Genomic DNA, 20086 nt, shown 5'->3' with positions numbered 1-20086 from the left:
TGACTATTCCCCAAAGACATTGAGAGTTTCTAACAGAAGTGATGAGAATTCTGAAAAGTAATGTTTTTCTTTATATGGGATGATGCTTTCTTACTTTCAGAAACAGGATAAACTATAAATTAAGATATAAGTATATTCCTGCCAAAATAGGTAAGTCAATAAAAATGCAACTCAAAATCAGCTTTTCACAAGGCAATTTATTATAACCACAAAAGTCCTGAATCTGAGTTTTCACTCAATAAAAATCTGAAATACTGGGTCCAAGTGATGACACTTCCAAACTAATGGAACCTTCCTGTAACTTAAACAGATTTAGACCATCAAGTGAAATCAAAGCCAAGCGTATCTGCACAACTCAAGAATGATATGAATGGATTAGAACCTCCGGTGGTTTATACGTCACCATTTATTACAGACTCTGAGAGTCCTCTTAGTGGCACGATATTAGACTATGCGTTTCCAAGAGCCAAGCACACAGAATATTCTCTCTACTCACCTGTTAAAGGACTAAGAAATCTGATACAAAGATATGAAGTGACTAATGACATACCCTAGTCATTTACAGAGGAGTTCTCTTAGGTGATTCTGGGTCAAGTCATTCTGATCAACCTTGTGCAAGCTTTCTTTCTCATCAGTCCTGCTTCCTACATGTGGAATGATTTGCCATAACTAAAAGGAAACAGCTGTTGGTTATCTGCTCAAGGTCTTCTTTCACTTCTCGCAAAGGCACCAAAAAACTCTTTGCCTTGATCCCCAAAGGCACGTAAGTAGAACTTACTGTTTGAATCCTTTGGCTGGAGAGGTCTTAAATCAGATCTGTTTGGTGAAGGAAACCAAAGAAGGTCGAAAGACCTTACTGATCTAGGAAGAATCCAACTTCTCATTATAAATGACCCCATCTCTACTTTTTAAAATTCGCTGTTACTAGGGAGATAATACAGGAAAAGAGCATACACTAAGTTTGTGACTCTCTTCCATTTTATTTTCAACAAGCAAATAATAGAACTGAAATCTTTTTCAAATACCTAGATTTGTCCTTTGTGAGCAAAAGATATATTATAGTTCAGGTGTTAGAGTCTGTTAGGTTCAATCTCATATCTTTTCTTCCTTTCTAGAGTTTTTCAGACCGTTCTTAATACCAGAAGAAAGATGGCTCTTTAGTCAACTGTTGGTAAACTATCGGTGAACATTTATTTAGCCCCAGTCTTACATTTTCTTGGGGGTTTTAAATGAATGATGAAATTCTACCAGTGTTGGGGTGCCTGGGTGGCTTAGTCAGCTGAGCATCTGCTTTCAGCTCGGGTCATGATCCCGGAGTCCCAGGATCGAGCCCCACATCAGGCTCCCTGCTCAGCCGGGAGTCTGCTTCTCCTTCTCCCTCGGCCCCTCCCCATGCTCCTTCTCTCTCTCTCTCTCTCAAATAAATAAAACAAAATCTTAAAAAAAAAAAAAAATTCTACCAGTCTCTTAGGCCCATATCAACTGCTTCTTCTGTTAAGCTTCTTACTACACAGGATGAATGAGTAAATGAATGAATGAATGAATGAATGAAAATTTGAATGCCTGTCTAAAGGAAGCCAACTGTTGCTTTTCTGGTTAAAACTCAGCTAAGACAGAAGTTTAAGGTGACATTTAGAAATGCAATAAAAAGAATCCACATACGTTGTTTTAAATTTTTATTTGCTTATAAAAGAGAATGGAAATGGGTTTGCAAAAAACTTATCTGCATGTACAAAGGAATCCATGTAGATAAAGAGGGCAAGCCTTGGAATACTGCTGGATAAGTCGTTCATCAAAATTGGATCTCTTTGCATCAGAACTGGTGGAAAGTCACTGTTTTACATGTCAAACCACTGAAAAAACTAAATCTATTTTTAAAATCACCAAATTCAGAAAGGTTATATTCTGATACATATTCTTAGACACCAGTGAAATGAGGTACCACGTGATCTCAGAGCTGGGCAGATCAGTTAATCAAGAGGTAGTTTCTCTAATAATATCCCTTTTTCTTTTCAGCAAGGCCGGAGGAGATAGGGATAAATGGCATAATCTTTGAATCTCTTTAAATTCTTATTCTGCGAGGGCCCCATTTCCTTTGAATACAATCATAGCTGTCTTGATGCATTTTAGGACTTGAGATCATCTAATACAGAAAAGATTCCAGAGTTCAATTTTTTTGTGTGTGCCAATTTTCCTTTGAGCACTCTTCTCTGGAAAAACAAATCATCTGGCATGCCATTTAAAATAACAAAGAAAAATAAATCCTGTGGTGTCATAGATTAAGGGGATTTTTTTAAATATAATTTTTTTTTTTGCTAATAATGCCAATATTAGCAATATCCAAGGAGGAGATTTAGGCTGCTGAGACAAGCCCCCCAAAGGTAGCATACAAACCACATAATGACATTCTTCTTGAATAAGTTTCTCTAAGAGTTCTTGCGGTTGGTCTTCGAATTTGTCCTGAGGCGATCAGATGCCCGAGCCCCACAGTTCCATGGCTTCTAGCTCATCTTGGACAGGAGTGAATTCCGGTTGATCGGGATGGGGAGCTAGAGAGGAAGAGTGGGGTGGGGACTTGATAGGACCAGGAACCGTAAATTGATATTCTCCCCTCACACAGGTCCATAAGAGACACAGATTTGGTCAATACACGAGAGAGAAAGCCTGCTCGGGTGGAAAGGAGTAGCTTCCCTGACCCACCATGCCGCTTGCACCTTCCCCGCGAGGTTTCACATGGTTAGCAAAGAAGGGACAGATCCATTACAGAAATGGTTAGAAAACTAGAATCACGGCCAACTGCTTAAATAATATGTGTTTTATTTACAAAAGGAACCCTGAATCTCAGCAGAATTATAACAGAAAAATAAATGTTTAAAACTGATCTCATGTTAGAAACCCATCACAGGGGGACAGTCAGGAAGGGAGGCCATCAGAGGAGGATGGAGAGGAGCATGGTCAGGGAGAAAGGTGCCTGTCAATCTTGTGTGGGGACAGGAAGGAGGAGAAGGCACATTCAGACAGCTATTACTGAGCCTTCACACAGAAAAGCTGGGGATAAATTCTTGGTGCACAGTCATATACTGACATCCAGGCTGATACAGAGCAGTCAGTTTCTATTACAACGGACACTTGTGATTTGGTTAATTTCCAGTATTATCAGTGTATGTGTCGGGAGTGGGGAGGGCAAGAGACGTGACAGTGGGCAGGGGGAGAAGCAGGTGAGGCAGGGAAGCGGAGTGCCCATGGTTAGGGGCAGGGGCTGGGGGCGGGGGGGGGGGGGTCAACAGGACAGTTCTGGATCCGTAGCCAATTGCCCAGGCCAATGGAATCAGAGTGGAGCAGCTCCACCTCAGTGCTGGTAATCATTGTAAGGAATCAGATCTTAGTAAGGGACAGGGAGATTTGAGAGAACAGGGAGGGAAGAGATGAACAGAGAAAAACACATCAGCAAAACTCTGACCAGTTCCTCTGGCAAATAAGGTTAAATTTCTCCTAAAGCAGAATACTTAAATTCTTTGACTAAGAAGTTTATTGCCCCAAAGCAGTCTCTGAACATCTCTCTTGATGCTTCCAAGAGTGACTATGTCAGAAAATGTCCCATTGCACAACTCGCCAACATGCAGGCTGCAGATGTTTTTAGAAAGCATTATCTTTCACAATCTCAGGCCCAGAGTTAGTAATGAGGCAGGGACAGGCATGGTCACTCTTGTTTCTTCTTAAGACTATCTTTGGTCACTGAAAATGGTGGCCATGTGGTGGGGAGAATGTCACCCAAAAGTATCTAGGGGGCCCTCTGCATTAGGGGGAAGTTGTAAGTTTTGAGGCTTTTCCAAAACAAGAGTAAAATATGACAGGCATCACGCCCACACCACAGCAGTAACACAGAATTAGGGCCCCCACAGAAAGTTCAAACATGTCCCCCAATGACCAAATATGAGGTCAGAAGTCAAGTTAGTGTGGACTGCCATTTATAAACAAGGAAGATTGAGTTGTGTTATTTTCATTTTCCTCTTAAGGTTTTTGAAGGGGTAGCCTTGATAGTAATTTGCACTTTATAGAAGAGGTCTCTGGATAATTTAAGGTAATGAGGCATTCAAGTTCTGCCTCCCTCCCATAACTGGTCTACTGCTTACCGCACCCTCATCAATATAGCTCTAATTGTAGCGAAACATTGCTGAAAGCCCACGAGAGGCACTTACCTCCTACCCCGTAGGCAGAACACGAAGAAGCGTCGCAGTATCCAGGCTGGCCAGAAGGACCCTGTGGTCCAGGCACCCCCAAGTGACCAGGTGGACCCCTGGGCCCAGGAGAGCCGGGGGGCCCGGGGCTTCCTGGCCGACTCTCCCCTGAAGGTCCTAAGAAGCACCCACAAAGGAAAACAGTTGGTCTTTGACCATCACAGAGTGGATGGTAAGAAGGAAACTCTTGGTAGTCTCTTAAGAGAAGCCAGCTCACATGTCTTAACAATTAGGATAAGATACCTCTCTCTGCTCATTGAGTTTTTGTTCCTAAACTGGACTTGCTGGACAGAGGATCATATTGTAATCATACATTCTCCTGGAGAATACTTTCAATCAGTTCAGGAAACTGGAAAGCAAAATGTATTCTTTTCTGTCACCTCTTGGATATTAAAGGGAAAAATACATACCACTGTCAACATGGCTTTCTTTATGGAGCTCCTGTTTCCCAATGCAGTTCCTTACGAATGCAGTGTATGGGCAGACAAGCACACGCGGCACACACGTACACACACACACACACACACACTCACTCAATCTCAGCCTCATAATCTGCACTGCCTTATGACCCTGGGTAATTGAAATACATTAGCCTGAGTGTGAAAGAAATTATCCTACAGGAGAAAAAGGCAAAGTCTGAAATCAGCCCTAAAATACTAATCCAAAATGTCTTTAGGCTACCTTGTATCAATGGAGAACTTAGATTGAGTGAAAATAGGAGGGAGATGAAAATTTTTGTGATTTTTGGAAGTCTATCAGGCTGGGTGTTTTTATGTTTGCTTTGAGGTCTAGATTCCAATAGTGTTTAAAAGGCATTCTTCAACTAAAAATGAGATTCTTCAACTCCAGTTGGAATGAACTCTTCAACTCTAGTTCTAAATGAAAATGAGGAACAAGTATCACCTTATATTTGAAAAGTGTTGCAGCTCTAATTAGGCTCAGTCCCATTCAGTCAACGCTCACCAACCAGCCTTTCTATATAACACGTGATGCTAGCTCGGCCTCTCATAGAAGCTCTAAGGATAGGAGCATTTGTGCTCAAAGTGAATCTTTTCCATTAGGAATCCCTCCTAGGAAAAGTACTTCCCAAAATCACTATTAGGTTGGAAAGAAAAAATTTATAAACTATTTGATTTGATGTGGCTACAACCAGATTATAAATGTCCAACAGGACTGCAAACTTACAAGTCTAATAATGAGGATCATAGTCTGGAGACCATTGTAAAAACACAAAGCAATACACACAAAACTCAAAACTGACACGAAACTCATCCAGTAAGAAGGCCATGGTGACAGAAACTCTGAGTGTTTATCAAACATCCATGTGTCCCTCTGTGTTTGGAGCCTCCCATGTGGCTCAACAGAGACTGGCTAGTTCCAGGCAGTGAAATATGCATCACTGGGATATATGTCATTGTCCATTTAGGCAGGTGAAAGCTGATGTGCCTCCTTTATCTTTCTCCTGGAGGCCTTTTTTTTCCAGCAAGGGGGAAAGGCCACCTTACCCACATCAAACTTTGGGGAAGTATAAAATAAACCCTTATTGTGTCAATCTACTAAGCATTTGGGATTATTTGTTACTACAGCATAGTCTAGCACAGCCTAACTCATGAAGCCAATAGGATCCCAGAATATGGTAGAAGCCTTTAAGGCTTCTGTACTGGGAGGATCGTCACTTAACAAACTGGCTTTCCAATAAAATGAGTGAGAAACCCAGCCATTGCTGTCAGATACAATGTAATATGGATGTAATGTGGCCATTCTCCTCACCGGTGATGTCAAATAAATAAAAGTGTTAGGATTTCCATCTTGCAGCTTCCTGTTAGGTAGGAAGATTTACCTGCTGGTCCGGGGGGGCCTCTTGGACCTTGGGTTCCAATGCCTGGATTTCCTTTTTCTCCCTTGACACCAGTTAGACCTGTTTAAAAAAAAAAAAAAAAAAAGGAAAGAAAGAAAAAGTCTTAAAATAAAATCTAGGCAAAATCTTTCAAAAAGACCTCTCTTATAAAGATAATGATGTGGCTGGTTTGGGGTTATGGTTCCCAGGGGACTTTTAAATTAAATTCTGACACTATGAATTATGTACAACCACATATAGAAGGCTGGTTCTGTAGATGAGCATGCTGTCCGTATTTGCAATACTGTAAGTCTATCCACCTTCCTACTGAAGGGGTTCAGCCTGCCAGGATCTGGCCCGTGTTTTTACACACACCAGGCCATTCGACATATGCAGTTGGCACTCCACGGTCACACAACAGAAATCACAAGTGAACATGTCTAACATTTTCCTTTCGGTCCACCCTGTAATGTATCTGCAAAAGGCATGAATTATAATTAGGCAGCAAAGTTCTGAAGAGCGTGAGTTTCCATTAAAAACTTGGAAGCTTCAGGAAAGCCTGTGTTTGATTTGGCTGATTCAGCCCCATAAAAATCTAAACCTATTCATGTTTCTTTTCCACTGAGCAGATTCCTTATTCCGAATAATTTACAGTGCTATTAACAAACTATACGTTTTCAGGAAAAAAAAAAACAAACCCCTAAGAAACATATACTCTGCCACCTCATCATCCAAACAACTCCTATCACAAAATTGCCGGACAGGTGAGAACATGCTATACTGAGGCCCACCCGTCCCTGAGAGAGTTGCATCAGCTGGGGGCGGGGGGCGGGTTACCCCAGCTCACATCACAGAAGGTCTCTGGTGCCTGTTTTTCATGTACAACAATGCTTTGAAGTAGCAGAACGCAGCATTGCATCTGTATGTGATTTACACTTACAAAGAAATTATGTGTGAATTGGCTAAGCCTGGAAGGAAACATAAATAAATGACAATAACCAATTTGAGAGGTGGTAGGCATGCCAGTGATTTAAAATGTTTAAAGTGACAAATAACTTTTCCCTTTTCCTAAAGGCGGTGCGTATTCACAACAGACAAATGAAGAGACACAAGGAGCCAGGACTCCGTCCCTTGCAAAGAATCACTTTTCACGTCTTGTTTATAACTTCCAGAAAGAAAGGCGTTCATGTAGTATTTGCTCTGGGAATAGTTGGGGGAAAAAAATAAAAAAGATTGGTGAGCCACTGGCACTTTTTTCTACACGGCACACATCACCACTGTCCCTTGATATGAACGCTGGTAGCTGTTGTGTTCCTTGGGACCTCCTTTTGGGGCCAAGGTATATCTGGCACCTTTGAAAAAGTCCTCCTTCTTTGTTAGTGGTCCTCAGGGCTGCCCCACCCCTGCTATGCTTCCCCAACACCCATGCCTATTGCATTGGTCTCAGGAGGATTTTCTGAGCTCACAAGAGACCAGGACTTTAGGGGGAGAGCAGGACACTGACCACTGAGCCTCTGATGACCTCCTGTTTCGGGTCTGACTCTTGTCTTAGGAACCCATAAGGGAGACAGTAATTTCTCAAGAGTAAAAATACAATTTCATCTGAGTTTAAAAAGCATACAACATACTCAGACTAATCAACACGTAATACTCAATTGCTTATCAAGTTGTCCAGACAGAAAACACCTCGGGTACATCTACTGGATATTACCCAATTAGCTACCAGTTTAGCTATTAGTTTAGTAGCTAATTGGAATAAGTACTTTTCAGCTGGTAGGTGTTCTTTCAGTTGCAAATGTACTCCACCAGGCGTCTGGGAATTTAGCAGAAACTTCTTCTGTTTGAATGAGAGTCACTTTCCCCACAGGGAACCACTAATTTTTAAAGAATTAGAACACAATAAAATACACAGATGACTAATGGCAGGCTGCTCATGATTAAGTGTGTGATGACTCAGAGGCCTCCCATGACCTTACCGTACTCAAGGATCAACATTACCAACACGGCTTCTCAGTGATTCTCCGAAGTGGGAGATGCAGTTGATGAGGCTGAACAGGACATGCAGGAAAGTACTCTTAGGAAAAACTCTCTGTTGGGGCGCCTGGGTGGCTCAGGTCATGATCCCAGGGTCCTGGGATTGAGCCCCGCGTTGGGCTCCTTGCTCAGTGGGAAGCCTGCTTCTCCCTCTCCCTCTGCCCGCCCCCCCCCCCCCCGCTTGTGATCAATCTCTCTCTCTCTCTGTGTGTCAAATAAATAAATACAATCTTTAAAAAAAAAAAGGAAAAACTCTCTGTTAAGAGTTTCTTGACTTACCGTTGCCTCTTCATTAAGAAAGCAAAAGGTGGGGAAGACTGGGGAGTAGGGATTCTGGTTGTTTTAATTTTCTAGTTACGTAGAGAAAAACAAGTGGCATTTGATATTACCTCTACTACAAATCAAGGTAAGAGAGGCAGAGTCTCACAAAAATATTCCAGCCCCTTAAAATGTCTTGAAAAAATTCTAAGGATATAATTACATTAACAGAGAATTTTAGATTTTATTATCCTTGAAATGAGGATTTATTCCAAGTACACATAGGCTAATAGATTAATATCTGTCCACGTGTTCACTTATGGTTCTGAGACTGCAGAAACATTCATGTCCATGACAACTGAGTTTGGTTGTAAATCTTCTTGGAATGAAAAAATCATGTTAAAATCAATAATTAAGGGCTTAAGATGAGGACTGAAATTAAAAGGTAAGCTTAGAGACCTCAGATCTCTAAAGATAGATCTGCATATACTTTTTTTTTTAAGATTTTATTTTTTGACAGAGAGTGAGACAGCGAGAGAGGGAACACAAGCAGGGGGAGTGGGAGAGGGAGAAGCAGGCCTCCCGTGGAGCAGGGAGCCCAATGCGGGGCTCGATCCCAGGACTGTGGGATCATGACCTGAGCCGAAGGCAGATGCTTAACCGACTGAGCCACCCAGGCGCCCATAGATCTGCATATACTTTTGATAAGCCTGTAAGCCATGATTAAAAGGAAAGAAGTGAAATGTCCTGAAATGTCCACCCATTTATGAAATGTCAGCGGGCAGTGGAATCTGGGCATAGTCCTTCTTTACAGACAAAACGCTGTCATCACCCATACTAAGGGCTTCTCTCGTCAATCTCTTTGTAAGGGCTGAAGGTGGGAGCCATTTGTTGTTGAGATGGAGTCCCCGGAGCCAAGTGCCTGCATTCCCACCACAAAGGCACTGGGACTCCTGAGTGCACAGGATGCCTCTCCTTCTGGAACACCCGTTTCACATTGGCTGTCTCCATAAATACTTCTCATTCTTCAAGACCCAGCTAAGGCTTCTCTGCAACCATAATGAGCAGAAGCCTACTGGGTTCAAGAGGACAGGGATTATGGATCTGATTCATGGCTGTATCCCTGACATGGCTAGGGTATCTTCCACATAGTATGAAACTTACAGATACTTATTTACTTACTTACCTACTGAATGAATAAATGAATGAATGAATTCTCTGATTCCATATTGTCCTTGCCTCCTCTGGCACCTACCCCACTGCATTGCTTGTCCTCATGCTCACTTAGCCTAAGACTACGAGCCTGCTGACGGCAGGGATCATGTCTTCTTTATTGTTAGTGTCGGATCCAAGCCAAACCTCACACATAGTAGGTGGCCCAGTAAGTTCTAGAAGCCTAACTGAATGACTACATGTTTACACCAACATGCAGCTGACTCTTAAAAGCAAGCCTGGCCTTTGAAGGATCAACAAACAAAATTCCTTACCCTGGAGCTTTGCTTTTTACTTTCACGTGCCTGGCTTGTGGGAACACTGCTTTTTCTAACAAGTTCCTCATGCGACAGTGTCAGCTGCTCGTGTTTCTTAGAGGCACAATTAAGTTTAAGTTTCCGCCATTTCTGAAAACTGAGCATAGCTGATATAAATGAAGATCTAGCTTTCCAAAAATATGATTTTAAATAAGATTAAAATATCTTTAGTTTTTTTTTGAGTTACCAAAAATATTTAGGATAATCAGAGAGATTATCTATCCATTCATCTGTTCTTTCTTTTAAAAATATTTTAATAAATTTATTTTTTTGTGAGGGATTTTAGGTTCACAGCAATATTGAATGGTAAGTACAGAGATTTCCCATATACCCTCTGCCCCTACACATGCATCACCAACATCCCCCATCAGAGAGGCACCTTTGTCATACTCATTCTTTTTTAAGTGTCTCATTAGAAACCATTTCAGGGCTACTTGATTCTCCCTTACCATAAACCTAACACTGAACCTCCAATATTTTCTTTTACTGGTCTGCAAAGGCAGAGACCTGTCCATTTATATTCCCAGCTCCAGGCACATACTAAGGCACTCAAGAAATACGTGTCAAACAGATGAATGAATGAATGAAATACTAAGTTCAACTGCAGACTTTGACAAACCAAGAATGTGGCCAGTTTATCAGCTAAGCCTATAAATGAACTCAGTAGATTCTGAACGCTAGAGGCTTGATATGTGTGAGCTCGTTTAGGTTTCACAAGAACCAAGAGGGCGGGCACTACTATTAACCCCCAAGGGGGCTGCCCTTAGCTAGGAAGTAAAAGAGCCAAGATTTCAACCCCGTCAGGATGGTGACGAAGCCCAGACGCTGAACCACTGTCCTCCCTGCCTTTTCATTCCAAGTGAGCAGGCTGCACTTCTTGTCTTATTCTTTGCAGTCGAGGCTTCCCGAGCTACCTGCCGAGTCAGTCTGCACATTTGCTCTGGCCCCACGCTCAGCAATCAGCCCTGTGGTTATCACATTTCCTCAGCCTACTTCCCTCAGTCGGCATTCTTTCCCTCTGCTCTGAGCAAGATCAGGGTTGATGTTTAGTGGCTCTCTCTGGCTCCCAGTAACTACATGTCTAGGATCTGGCACTTGGTTGTCCATTTCCTATTTTCTTTGGCCTGTTGGTCTCTGAATAGAGAAATTTTACTCATTTCTCTGCCCTCTGACCACACCAAGCACTCCACACTGGAGCCTCATGCTACTCCATGGACCGCGGTGAGTCTCTTGATCCCAGACATTTTGAGCAACTCCCAGGATTTATGCCCAGGCACATATGCAAAGCCCGGGCAATGCTTTCATTGTAACTGTACCAAAAAGTCACAGAAACAGTGAGACAGAGCTTCAGCTATGTTATTATATTGTCTGTTACCTAGGAAATGCTGACAATGAATGGCAAGCACAGTCTGCTTCCCACTCAAAATATGTCTGAATGCCTACTAGAAGCAAAATACCGGACAGATACCTAGCTACAAGGTGGCAGATTAATTGGACATAATTCACTAAATACTTTGTGCAATTTCCAGAGTTTGCTATTTTCACATTTTTGGCCTGTAGCATTAGTACCAGCATGTGGGACTCCATGTTTTGGCTAAGGTCTCGGCTAAGAGGACAAAGATTGGAAAATACGTGATTGTTTTCAATGTAAACAAACTTTGCAAACAATTGCCAAGAGTTTCCCTTCTTACTGTCTTTTTTATAAAATAACTGCCCATCCACTATGACAGTATAATTCAGGACTCAGGGAAAGACAAAGCACTCTAGATTGTTCAGGCAAAGAGAATTGAATCCAGGGACTTGTTTACATGGGTGATGGAAGGACTGAGAAGCCAATTAAAGATGATGAGGCAACTGATAAGTTAGCAAGAGTGGGAAGTCACTCTCATCTTGAGGAGCATAGGGAAAATGGAAAGGAATGGTGTGACTGGAGCCCAGAGCCTAGAACCTTCTGGTAGGATCTAGAAGCAGAGGGAGAGATTTCCAGTGGGAGGAGGAGCTATGTAAGGGTTGTCAACACAACCAGAATTGCAGGGGCGCCAGGGATTGGGTGAGGGGAGAAATATCCTGACTTCTCCCCTGTTCGAACCCTCTAATCCTTCTTAAAGCCTCCCATTGGCTGAACCTCCCCAGGAGCAGGGGGGCATGGGAGCTTGGAAAGGCAGTGATGCACAGCTAAAGGAGGGAGAAGCGCTGACTGGAAGCCATCTGCCTGGTCCAGTCCCAGTATCAGGCTCTAACTATTGAGAGTCAGAAGCTTCCCTTCCTGCCTGTAGTGGGTCACCCGGTAGTAGGGAAAGGGACAAATGGAGAGCCATTATGCAGTCTGAGAAGAGCTACAACAAATATGAAAGCACAGAATTGAGGTATCTGTGGGGAATCACAGGAGGCTCTCCAATAGAGCTGACCCTTGAAGCTAAGTCTTGGAGAGCAGGCGTTATCCACGCAAAGAAGGGCAGATGCAAGTACGTGTACAGAGACCTGCCGATGAAAGCGAACTGGGCGTGCCTGGGGAATGCAAAGAGGTTTGGCAGGACTTTGGCTACAGCAGGTTTGGGAGTGGTAGAATAAGAAGCCAGTCTTCTGGCTGGCCAAAGGAGTTTGGATACCGCCCTTGCCCCTCGTGTGCACAGAACCTCTCCAATACCATCTACCTATTTTTTTTTTTTTTGGTAACTTCACTCTCTTTTTCTCGAAGAGGAAATCCAAAGTGCTGAAGCCTCAGGTTCCTTAAAACATGGATCCGCCCCTGCTGGGTGCTGCAAAGCAATACAATTAGTAAAGTGGACTGAAAAATCCTGCAGAGCTCAACTCCACCCATAAACACTGAGCTAGTCCCACAGAGAAGCAAGAGGAAAACATGTCAAAGCATTAAGCAGGGCTGTCCGGTGGTCAAAGGAACCACTACCAGATCAAGATCAAGACAACAAGATATTTTGCACTTTAGGTTTTTCTATCAGTTTGAGACATGGTAATATTGGCAGGAGGTCCTTTGGTCTTTTGACCACACACATCTAAATTAGACACACTGATGTCTGGGCAGTGAGAGGGGGGAAGGAAGTGCAGCGGGGAGGAGGGAGGGGGAGGGGCAGCACGGAGGCTGTAAAGGAAGAAGGGAAGAGAGAGGGTGAGGAGGAGCGCCCTTCATCACTGCATACCAACCCCACGTAGGCGTCTGCAGGCCGTTCACACGTGCAGCTACATGGCAAAAACGAACAGGGATTCCATTTGGCACCAGGAATCCTGGATTTTTGTCCACATAGTTTTGCAAACTGATACTATGATCTTAGGGGCACATAATAAGAGTATCAGATCAAACGCCGGTCGACCAGCTTCAGCTCTCAAGTTTTGACTGATTCCCCTTCAATGCCATTGTATTATTTCCAGCATGGACCGTTAGGAAAACTATTAATAATGCAAAGTTAACAGAAAAATAAGCCAATTTCTATGGCTTCAAAAATGAACATTTCGGATTTGGCATAAATATTCAACCAGTTGATGATATTTAAATTTGAGCTTGGTCTAGTTTTCATTCCTTGCAGAAATGAAAAGTGATATGATGCTCTCGACTCTTGGAAAAGAAGAGAGCTGTGTCAGGGCATTGGGATGAGGCCAGTGTCTGCAGAGTTTAAAACAAAATGCAGGAGTGCCTGGGCGGCTCAGTCGTTAAGCTTCTGCCTTCGGCTCAGGTCATGGCCCCAGAGTCCTGGGATTGAGCTCTGCATCGGGCTCTCTGCTCAGCCAGGCGCCTGCTTCTCCCTCTCCCACTCCCCCTGCTTGTGTTCCCTCTCTCGCTGTGTCTCTGTCAAATAAATAAATAAAATCTATTAAAAAAATTCATTAAGGCCAACAGCCCTTCATAATAATCATGAAGAATCCACTATTAATGAATACATCTTATAGCTAGTTAAACCTAGAAACAATGAAAATGAAAAAAGTTAATGAATATATCTTTTCTATGTATGTTTTCGCTCAGCTATACAAACGCATTTTGGTATATTTATTTATTGTATTTATCACTTTAAATGCCATGTTAAAAAATTCACTGAAAATAGTTTACCATAGCTAATATATAAACAGCTTTAGTTTTATCATCTAAATTATTACATGTTATATTTCCATTTTACTTGTTTATGTTCGAGGCCAGAAATTTAGAAAATGGCTAAGTACATTCCTACATTCAAAAGAAAGTGACTCTCTGCCTCTATCAATATTTACATATGGATATAGTAACACACACACACACACACACACACACACACACAGGCATAATAAGCAGAAGGTCCCTTGATCTTTTGGCCACAGACATCTAAATGAGACACACTAAAATTTGGGCACTGAAATGTCCAATGTATTTTCTATTTATATATTTCCTACCCAGTTGAAAAATCCTTCCTATTTAAAAATCTCACCCTGTTTTCCTGGCTTAACTTTACACAATAATGACTTGAAGATTTAACATTTAACATTTAAATGTTAAAGACTGGATCTTATGTTTAATAATAATGGGGTATTACCAAAGCTATCTGATTGTGATTATCCTACCTTGGGAAATGAGGGAAGGGGGCACTTAAAAGTCAAGTGTGTTTATGAACTGCAAATACTACTTTTAAAAACTAAAAGCATGGGGCGCCTGGGTGGCTCATTCTGTTAAGCGTCCAACTCTTGATTTCCTCTCAGGTCATGATCTCAGGGTCAGGAGATCAAGCCCTGAATTGGGCTCTGCGCTCAGCATGGAGTCTGCTGGGATTCTCCCTCTCCCTCTCCCTTTGCCCGTCCCCCTGCTCACTCATGCTCTCTCTCTCTCTCTGTCAAATAAATAAAATCTTTAAAAAAAAAATGACTTGAAGAAAATGCTGACATTGTCAAGTTGGCAGTAACTGGCTATTAACAGGATGTCTTAGGATTGATGTCCTATAGCCACACAGCAGACTTCTGTTTTTTTTTCATGGCTCTAGCATGAAGGACAAATGGCAGCCAAAAAAACTAGCCAAGTAGTAATCAACACCATAAATCACACAATTATGATTCACAAAACGACTATTGCACTTCAGGTATTATGGAAAATAAAAGGAAAATCGACATTAAGTTTGGTCTTTGGGGAATATGCAGCCTTCCTGGTGAGACAGGATTAACGGAAGTGAAATTATTAAAAGGCAATTCAAGAAAGTATATTCTACCTGGGCGCTAAATGATCTGTTTCACACACTAGTGAGGTAGCCATCTATTCATGGATCCAATTCTCGTTCAGGCTTCTTGGTGGGGCGGGGGGATGTAGAGATGAAAGGCACAGCCCCATTCAAGTAACTCACAGTCCAGTGGGAAGACAAACAAGTACACCAACCATGACAGTATAATGAGAAACTGCTGGGGTGGACACATGTGCTCTGGGAGAGTTTACTCAGTCTAGTTCAGCTGGAGTAGAGTAGGGTAGCAACAACCAACACACGAGCCAAACAAACCACAGGGAGGAACGAGTGGTCTGGCAGAGGGGACTCTTGAGATGAGTTTTGAAGTTGGAGTATGAATGAGCCAGAGGAAGAAAGAAGGTTCTAGGGAGTGGGAAGACCAGGTGAAAATCCATGAACGGGTACAAGAGAGGCACACAACAGGAATCGGCACTGAGGGCAGCAGGAAAGGAAAACGCACGTATGAAGAATGTGGTAAACTTCCTCATCACTCTGAGAAAGACTGGCACGCCCATTCTCTTGCTTTGGGCCGCGTTCTTCCTTACCTCTTGGGGTTGGGTGTGACCATGGCCGTGTGACCTGCTTTGACCAATGAGATGTTAGAGGCAATAACTCGAACAGAGGCTTGAAAGAGGATTCGGTGGTTGTGTTGCCCTGTTTCGTTTCTGCCCCTGTCATGAGGATTACATACTCTAGGAAACTATTAGCCCTCCCAGCCAGGGCCCCAGCAGAGCAGAACTGCCCCTGTTTTCCACAGATATGTGGTGAAAAAAATAATATTTATTGTTGTAGCTTACTGAGATGTTTGTGGTTTGTTATGCAGCAAAAGCTGACTAATACTGAGAGCACAGAGCAGTTCAGTTTGGCTAGAGCAAAAAGTACATACTTGAAGTAAACTAGAAAATAGGAACCGGGACCATACAAAGATATCATGCTGAGATGGCATTAACCTTGAGTGCTATTTCTAGCACGATACCCGTTACCCCAGACAGGGACCGAAATCCAACGCAAGAATCTGATCAGATCTACTACACAGACCCTCCAATGAAGGGTTTCAAGATATTTTAAGCTACAGAAACAATTATATTAGCTTTCATGGCAAAAAAAAAAAAAAAAAAAAAAAAAAAGAAGGCAAAATGGACTGTAGCCCTTGCTGACATCTTGACTCAACCTCATGGAAGACCCAGAGTCAGAAGCACCCAGCTAGACCACTCCTGAATCCCTGACCCAGAAAAACCACGATCATATAGGTTTCGTTGTTTTAAGTTGCTACGTTTTAGGGTAACTTGTTATATAGTAATAAATCATTAACACATAGAGCTTCTCTCTGCAGCCATGTTGAATGTAAACAGTCAATTTGTAATAGAGGGGGAAAAAAACCCTTACAAAATAAAAGAGGATACAATGAAGAAAAAGAAAAAGGATTCCTTTCAATGCGTTCAGGTTACTCTACATTACGAGAAAACAATACATCAGACCTTTAGAGAAAAGTCTTGTTCCAAAGCACATTCAAACTGGACTTTATGACATAGCTCTTGGGTGAGAGAAGAGAAAGCTACCTTCATTTCTCTGGAGTTCATCTCTCAGGAGATGGTAGGAAGGGGATGAGGAAAGAAACATACACGTCAGCAGATTTTTAACAGCAGTGAAAAGACTATGCCTTGTGCAACCGAGTATCAAAGATAATACAACATCACAGGGAATACTTGTAAATATTTAAGCATCAACCAGCCAATTATTACAAGAGCCCTGCCAACCCTCTATCTTTAATCAAGTTGATCTGTCCCATAAACATAACTTTTCCAGGAATAAACCAGGATAAAGGGGACATTAAGAAGTTTCACAAATGCTTAGCATTGAGGCATTCCTGGTTGGTAACTGCTATGCTGTTATTCTGCATTCGTGACCAAAGTTTTCAGCCAAATGTATCTTCGGTGCCAACAGCTCTTTTCAACCACAGAAATAGCGAATGCAAGAACCCTACTTCTCTCTCCCAACTTCGAATCGTCCTGAGACCCAGCCTTCTCAGGCATGTTGATTCCCAGGTGAGGGGCATGAGCTGTAGGGACTCAGATTTAGCTTTTGGGTATATGCAGCTCTTCTCGGCTCTGACTGCCATTTCTGTGTCTCTGAAGGGAGTTGTCACTGACTTCTAGCCACCAGAGTGTGGCTGACTCCTTTTCTACCTGTGTTTGCTTTGCGGGGGGGAGGGGGGGTGGCTCGGTTGTGTTGCATCTTCTCATCCTTCTCACAACCCCCTTTCTCATTTTCCGGAACAAAGTCCATCTTTTTCAAATTAACCGCAGAACCTCAGGACTGATATAAGAATTGATCCTTAAATCTTGTCTTTCTTTACATTCACTCCTTAGAAATTTTGTCTTCTGTGGCAGGGAAACCTCAAGAGGAATAATTTTCCAATTTCAAAAAGTCGTTCAGGGATTATATCCTCAAAGAATAATAAAAAATTAATCCAGGCAACAGAGTGAGGAAACTGCCCTTGCATCAAGCTCTTACACAAAAACATGAAGTTGTCTTGTGATTAAAGATGATTTTTTTTTTAATCCTCAATGATAATACCGCATCCCAAATATTTGATCCCACAGAGTAGGTATAAAGTGCTAATGACATTTATAGAAACCAATGCATTCCAATAGAGAAATCTTTGGAATGATACCTCCCAGTCATTTCCACTTAACTTTTTCCAGGCACTAGGATGGGTAAAGACATCCCCACTGTCGATGGGTGGGAGGAGATGTCTAGGCAGTAGTATCAGGCCTCTCTGGAGAGAGCCCCAGTAGGAAAAAGAAATATAATGGAAAACCAAGAGATCTGTTAATCAAGGAACAGGTGTCTGAAAAAGTAGATAGTTTACAGATAATTTACAGTTATTTGCATAATGCTGATGACGTATTTGCTCTTATGATCTTCACTGTGAACACAGTAGACACAAATGCAGAAAGACATGTTATTGATAAAGCTCAGCTAACTTGTAGCTGTTGCCGTCTCAGTAATTATTTAATATAAATACATTTTGGCTTCATTATGCTTCCAGTGTAGTCATGCTGAGAATTTGCATATTGGAATAAACAGTTTAACGAGAAATTACTTTAGTTTTACTTCTTTACATTACACTAGATGGTAGCCTAGTTTTTTTTTAATTATGTGTGAAGGCAGGTTATATGTATTGTCTATGAATTTCATTTTTGAACAGTAAAAGAGATGTAAATTACTTGTTGAAAAGGAGACAATATGTTTACTACTATTGAGAATCACAGCTTGAGAGTTTCAAGCCCTTTCCCACCTCAGGATCTTTGCACATGTTATTGCTGTCTCTGCCTAGAATGCTCTCCTCTGACTCTCTTATTGATATGTCAAAGTCCTAAGCTTTCAGGTCTCAGCTAAAACATCACTGACATGCCAGAGTAAGTCAGAGCCCCCTCTTCTACATTTGCATAGTATCATGGATTTTTTTTCGTGACACTTACAACCAATGTAACTAAATGAAACTATTCATGTAGTTTTCGTTAGTCTGTTTAATATCTGTGTCCATGCTAGGGACAGGAAAGGTAGGAAATGTATGCCCTGTTTACTACTATGTCATTAACACCCGACAGTGTGCCTGATGTGTAGTAGATGCTCAGTAAGTGCTGGTTAGGTGAGTGAATGAAGATACAGAAAGATTAGGGTGTACGATTAAGCAGCCAAGATTACACAGCTAGTAAGTGGCCAAGCTCAGATCCTGACGTACATATGATTGATGCCCCAAACGACATCCTGTTCTGCTACTCAGGTAAGCAGCATCACAAGTAGTGAAGTGAAATCAGTTTCTCTTCTAAAATATCACAAGTAAAACAAGACTGAATTGCCTCGTTCCAGGTTTCTCCTCTATTTCTCCTAGGGTTAGATGTTACACTAATTCTATAGGTGTACCCCAAGTTGCCAGATCCATGACCAGCTTCCCCCCAGGTAATTCCCCTACTTGGACTCTTCTATAGCCTGGGCACATGCTAAAATACTAGAAAAACTTTCAAGTGTCAAAATGTATAATCATGGAAAATATTTTTATCACATTCATATTTATCCACCAAATCACCTCAAATTTGGTCATTTGCCAGGTCAAGGATGTCCCAAGGCTCTCCAAAAACAGAACAGAGTGTGCAGGGAGCTTGCGAATAGTACAACCATGACCCACTGTGACATTCTGGTCAGTTCAGCCATTGACTTGTTTGTGTGCACTGAGCCGTGAATTGTGGTTAGCAGGAGCCAAAACGAAACCGGGGTCCACCAGACCCCCTGCATGGTTCTGGCCTCTCCCATGGGAGTCCCCCACTACACCATGAATTCCAAGGTGGCAACAGGACAGAGTGGAGCAAGCACAGATATTCTGGAATCATGCAGATGTGGACTTGAATTCTGGTCCCCTATGGTCCAGCGGGGTGACCTTGGACAACTGACAAACTAGCTGAGCCTCAGTTTCCTCACTTAAAAATGGAGCTAGGGTAATCTGGGTGGCTCAGTGCTCAGTCGGTTGAGCATCTGACTCTTGGTTTCAACTCAGGTTATGATCTTGGGGTCCTGGGATGGAGCCCCACATTGGGCTCTGCACTCAGCGGGAAGTCTGCTTGAGATTCTCCTTCCCTCTGCCCCTCCCCCATGCTCATGCATGCTCTCTCTCTCTCAAATAAATAAATGAAATCTTTTTAAAAAAATGGAGCTAATACTGACCTTGTAAGATTTTTATGAGCGTTAATAATGTACCAAGCAACTAATAGTAGCTTAACAACACTAGCCGCTTAATAAATGCTGGAACCCTTCTTTTCAAAGCCCACAGTGATGTCTTCCTCTAAATTCTGACAGCATTTACTTTCTACACAACTCATTTTGCGTTTACTCTCCCAACTTGCACATTCAGTAATGTTCCACATTCCTTCCTTATCCAAACTATGTCTTCTATTTTATCCAAATGAGAGAGTGTGTATATAGGACTGAACACAATATTGG

General features: G+C 42.2%; 1 protein-coding gene across 5 annotated transcripts in view; it reads right to left on the bottom strand.

The window, feature by feature from the left end:
• Positions 1-1670: 1670 nt before the first annotated feature.
• COL14A1 (collagen type XIV alpha 1 chain) overlaps positions 1671-20086 on the bottom strand; it is a 212549-nt gene continuing 194133 nt past the window's right edge. For 4 of the 5 annotated variants that reach the window (XM_027624793.2, XM_027624808.2, XM_027624828.2 and 1 more), the window contains 3 exons: positions 6079-6156; positions 4200-4355; positions 1671-2549 (listed from right to left, as the gene is read on the bottom strand). In XM_027624793.2, coding sequence (XP_027480594.1) covers positions 2470-2549; positions 4200-4355; positions 6079-6156 — 314 coding nt within the window. In that variant the 3' untranslated portion in view covers positions 1671-2469. Of the gene's footprint in view, positions 2550-2797; positions 3382-4199; positions 4356-6078; positions 6157-20086 lie in introns of those variants that run through there. The other variant, XM_027624819.2, reaches the window with a different exon arrangement.

This window comes from Zalophus californianus, chromosome 4 (genome assembly GCF_009762305.2).
Source record: "Zalophus californianus isolate mZalCal1 chromosome 4, mZalCal1.pri.v2, whole genome shotgun sequence".
NCBI classification, from domain to species: domain Eukaryota; kingdom Metazoa; phylum Chordata; class Mammalia; order Carnivora; family Otariidae; genus Zalophus; species Zalophus californianus.
This window is presented reverse-complemented; position numbering and strand designations above follow the sequence as displayed.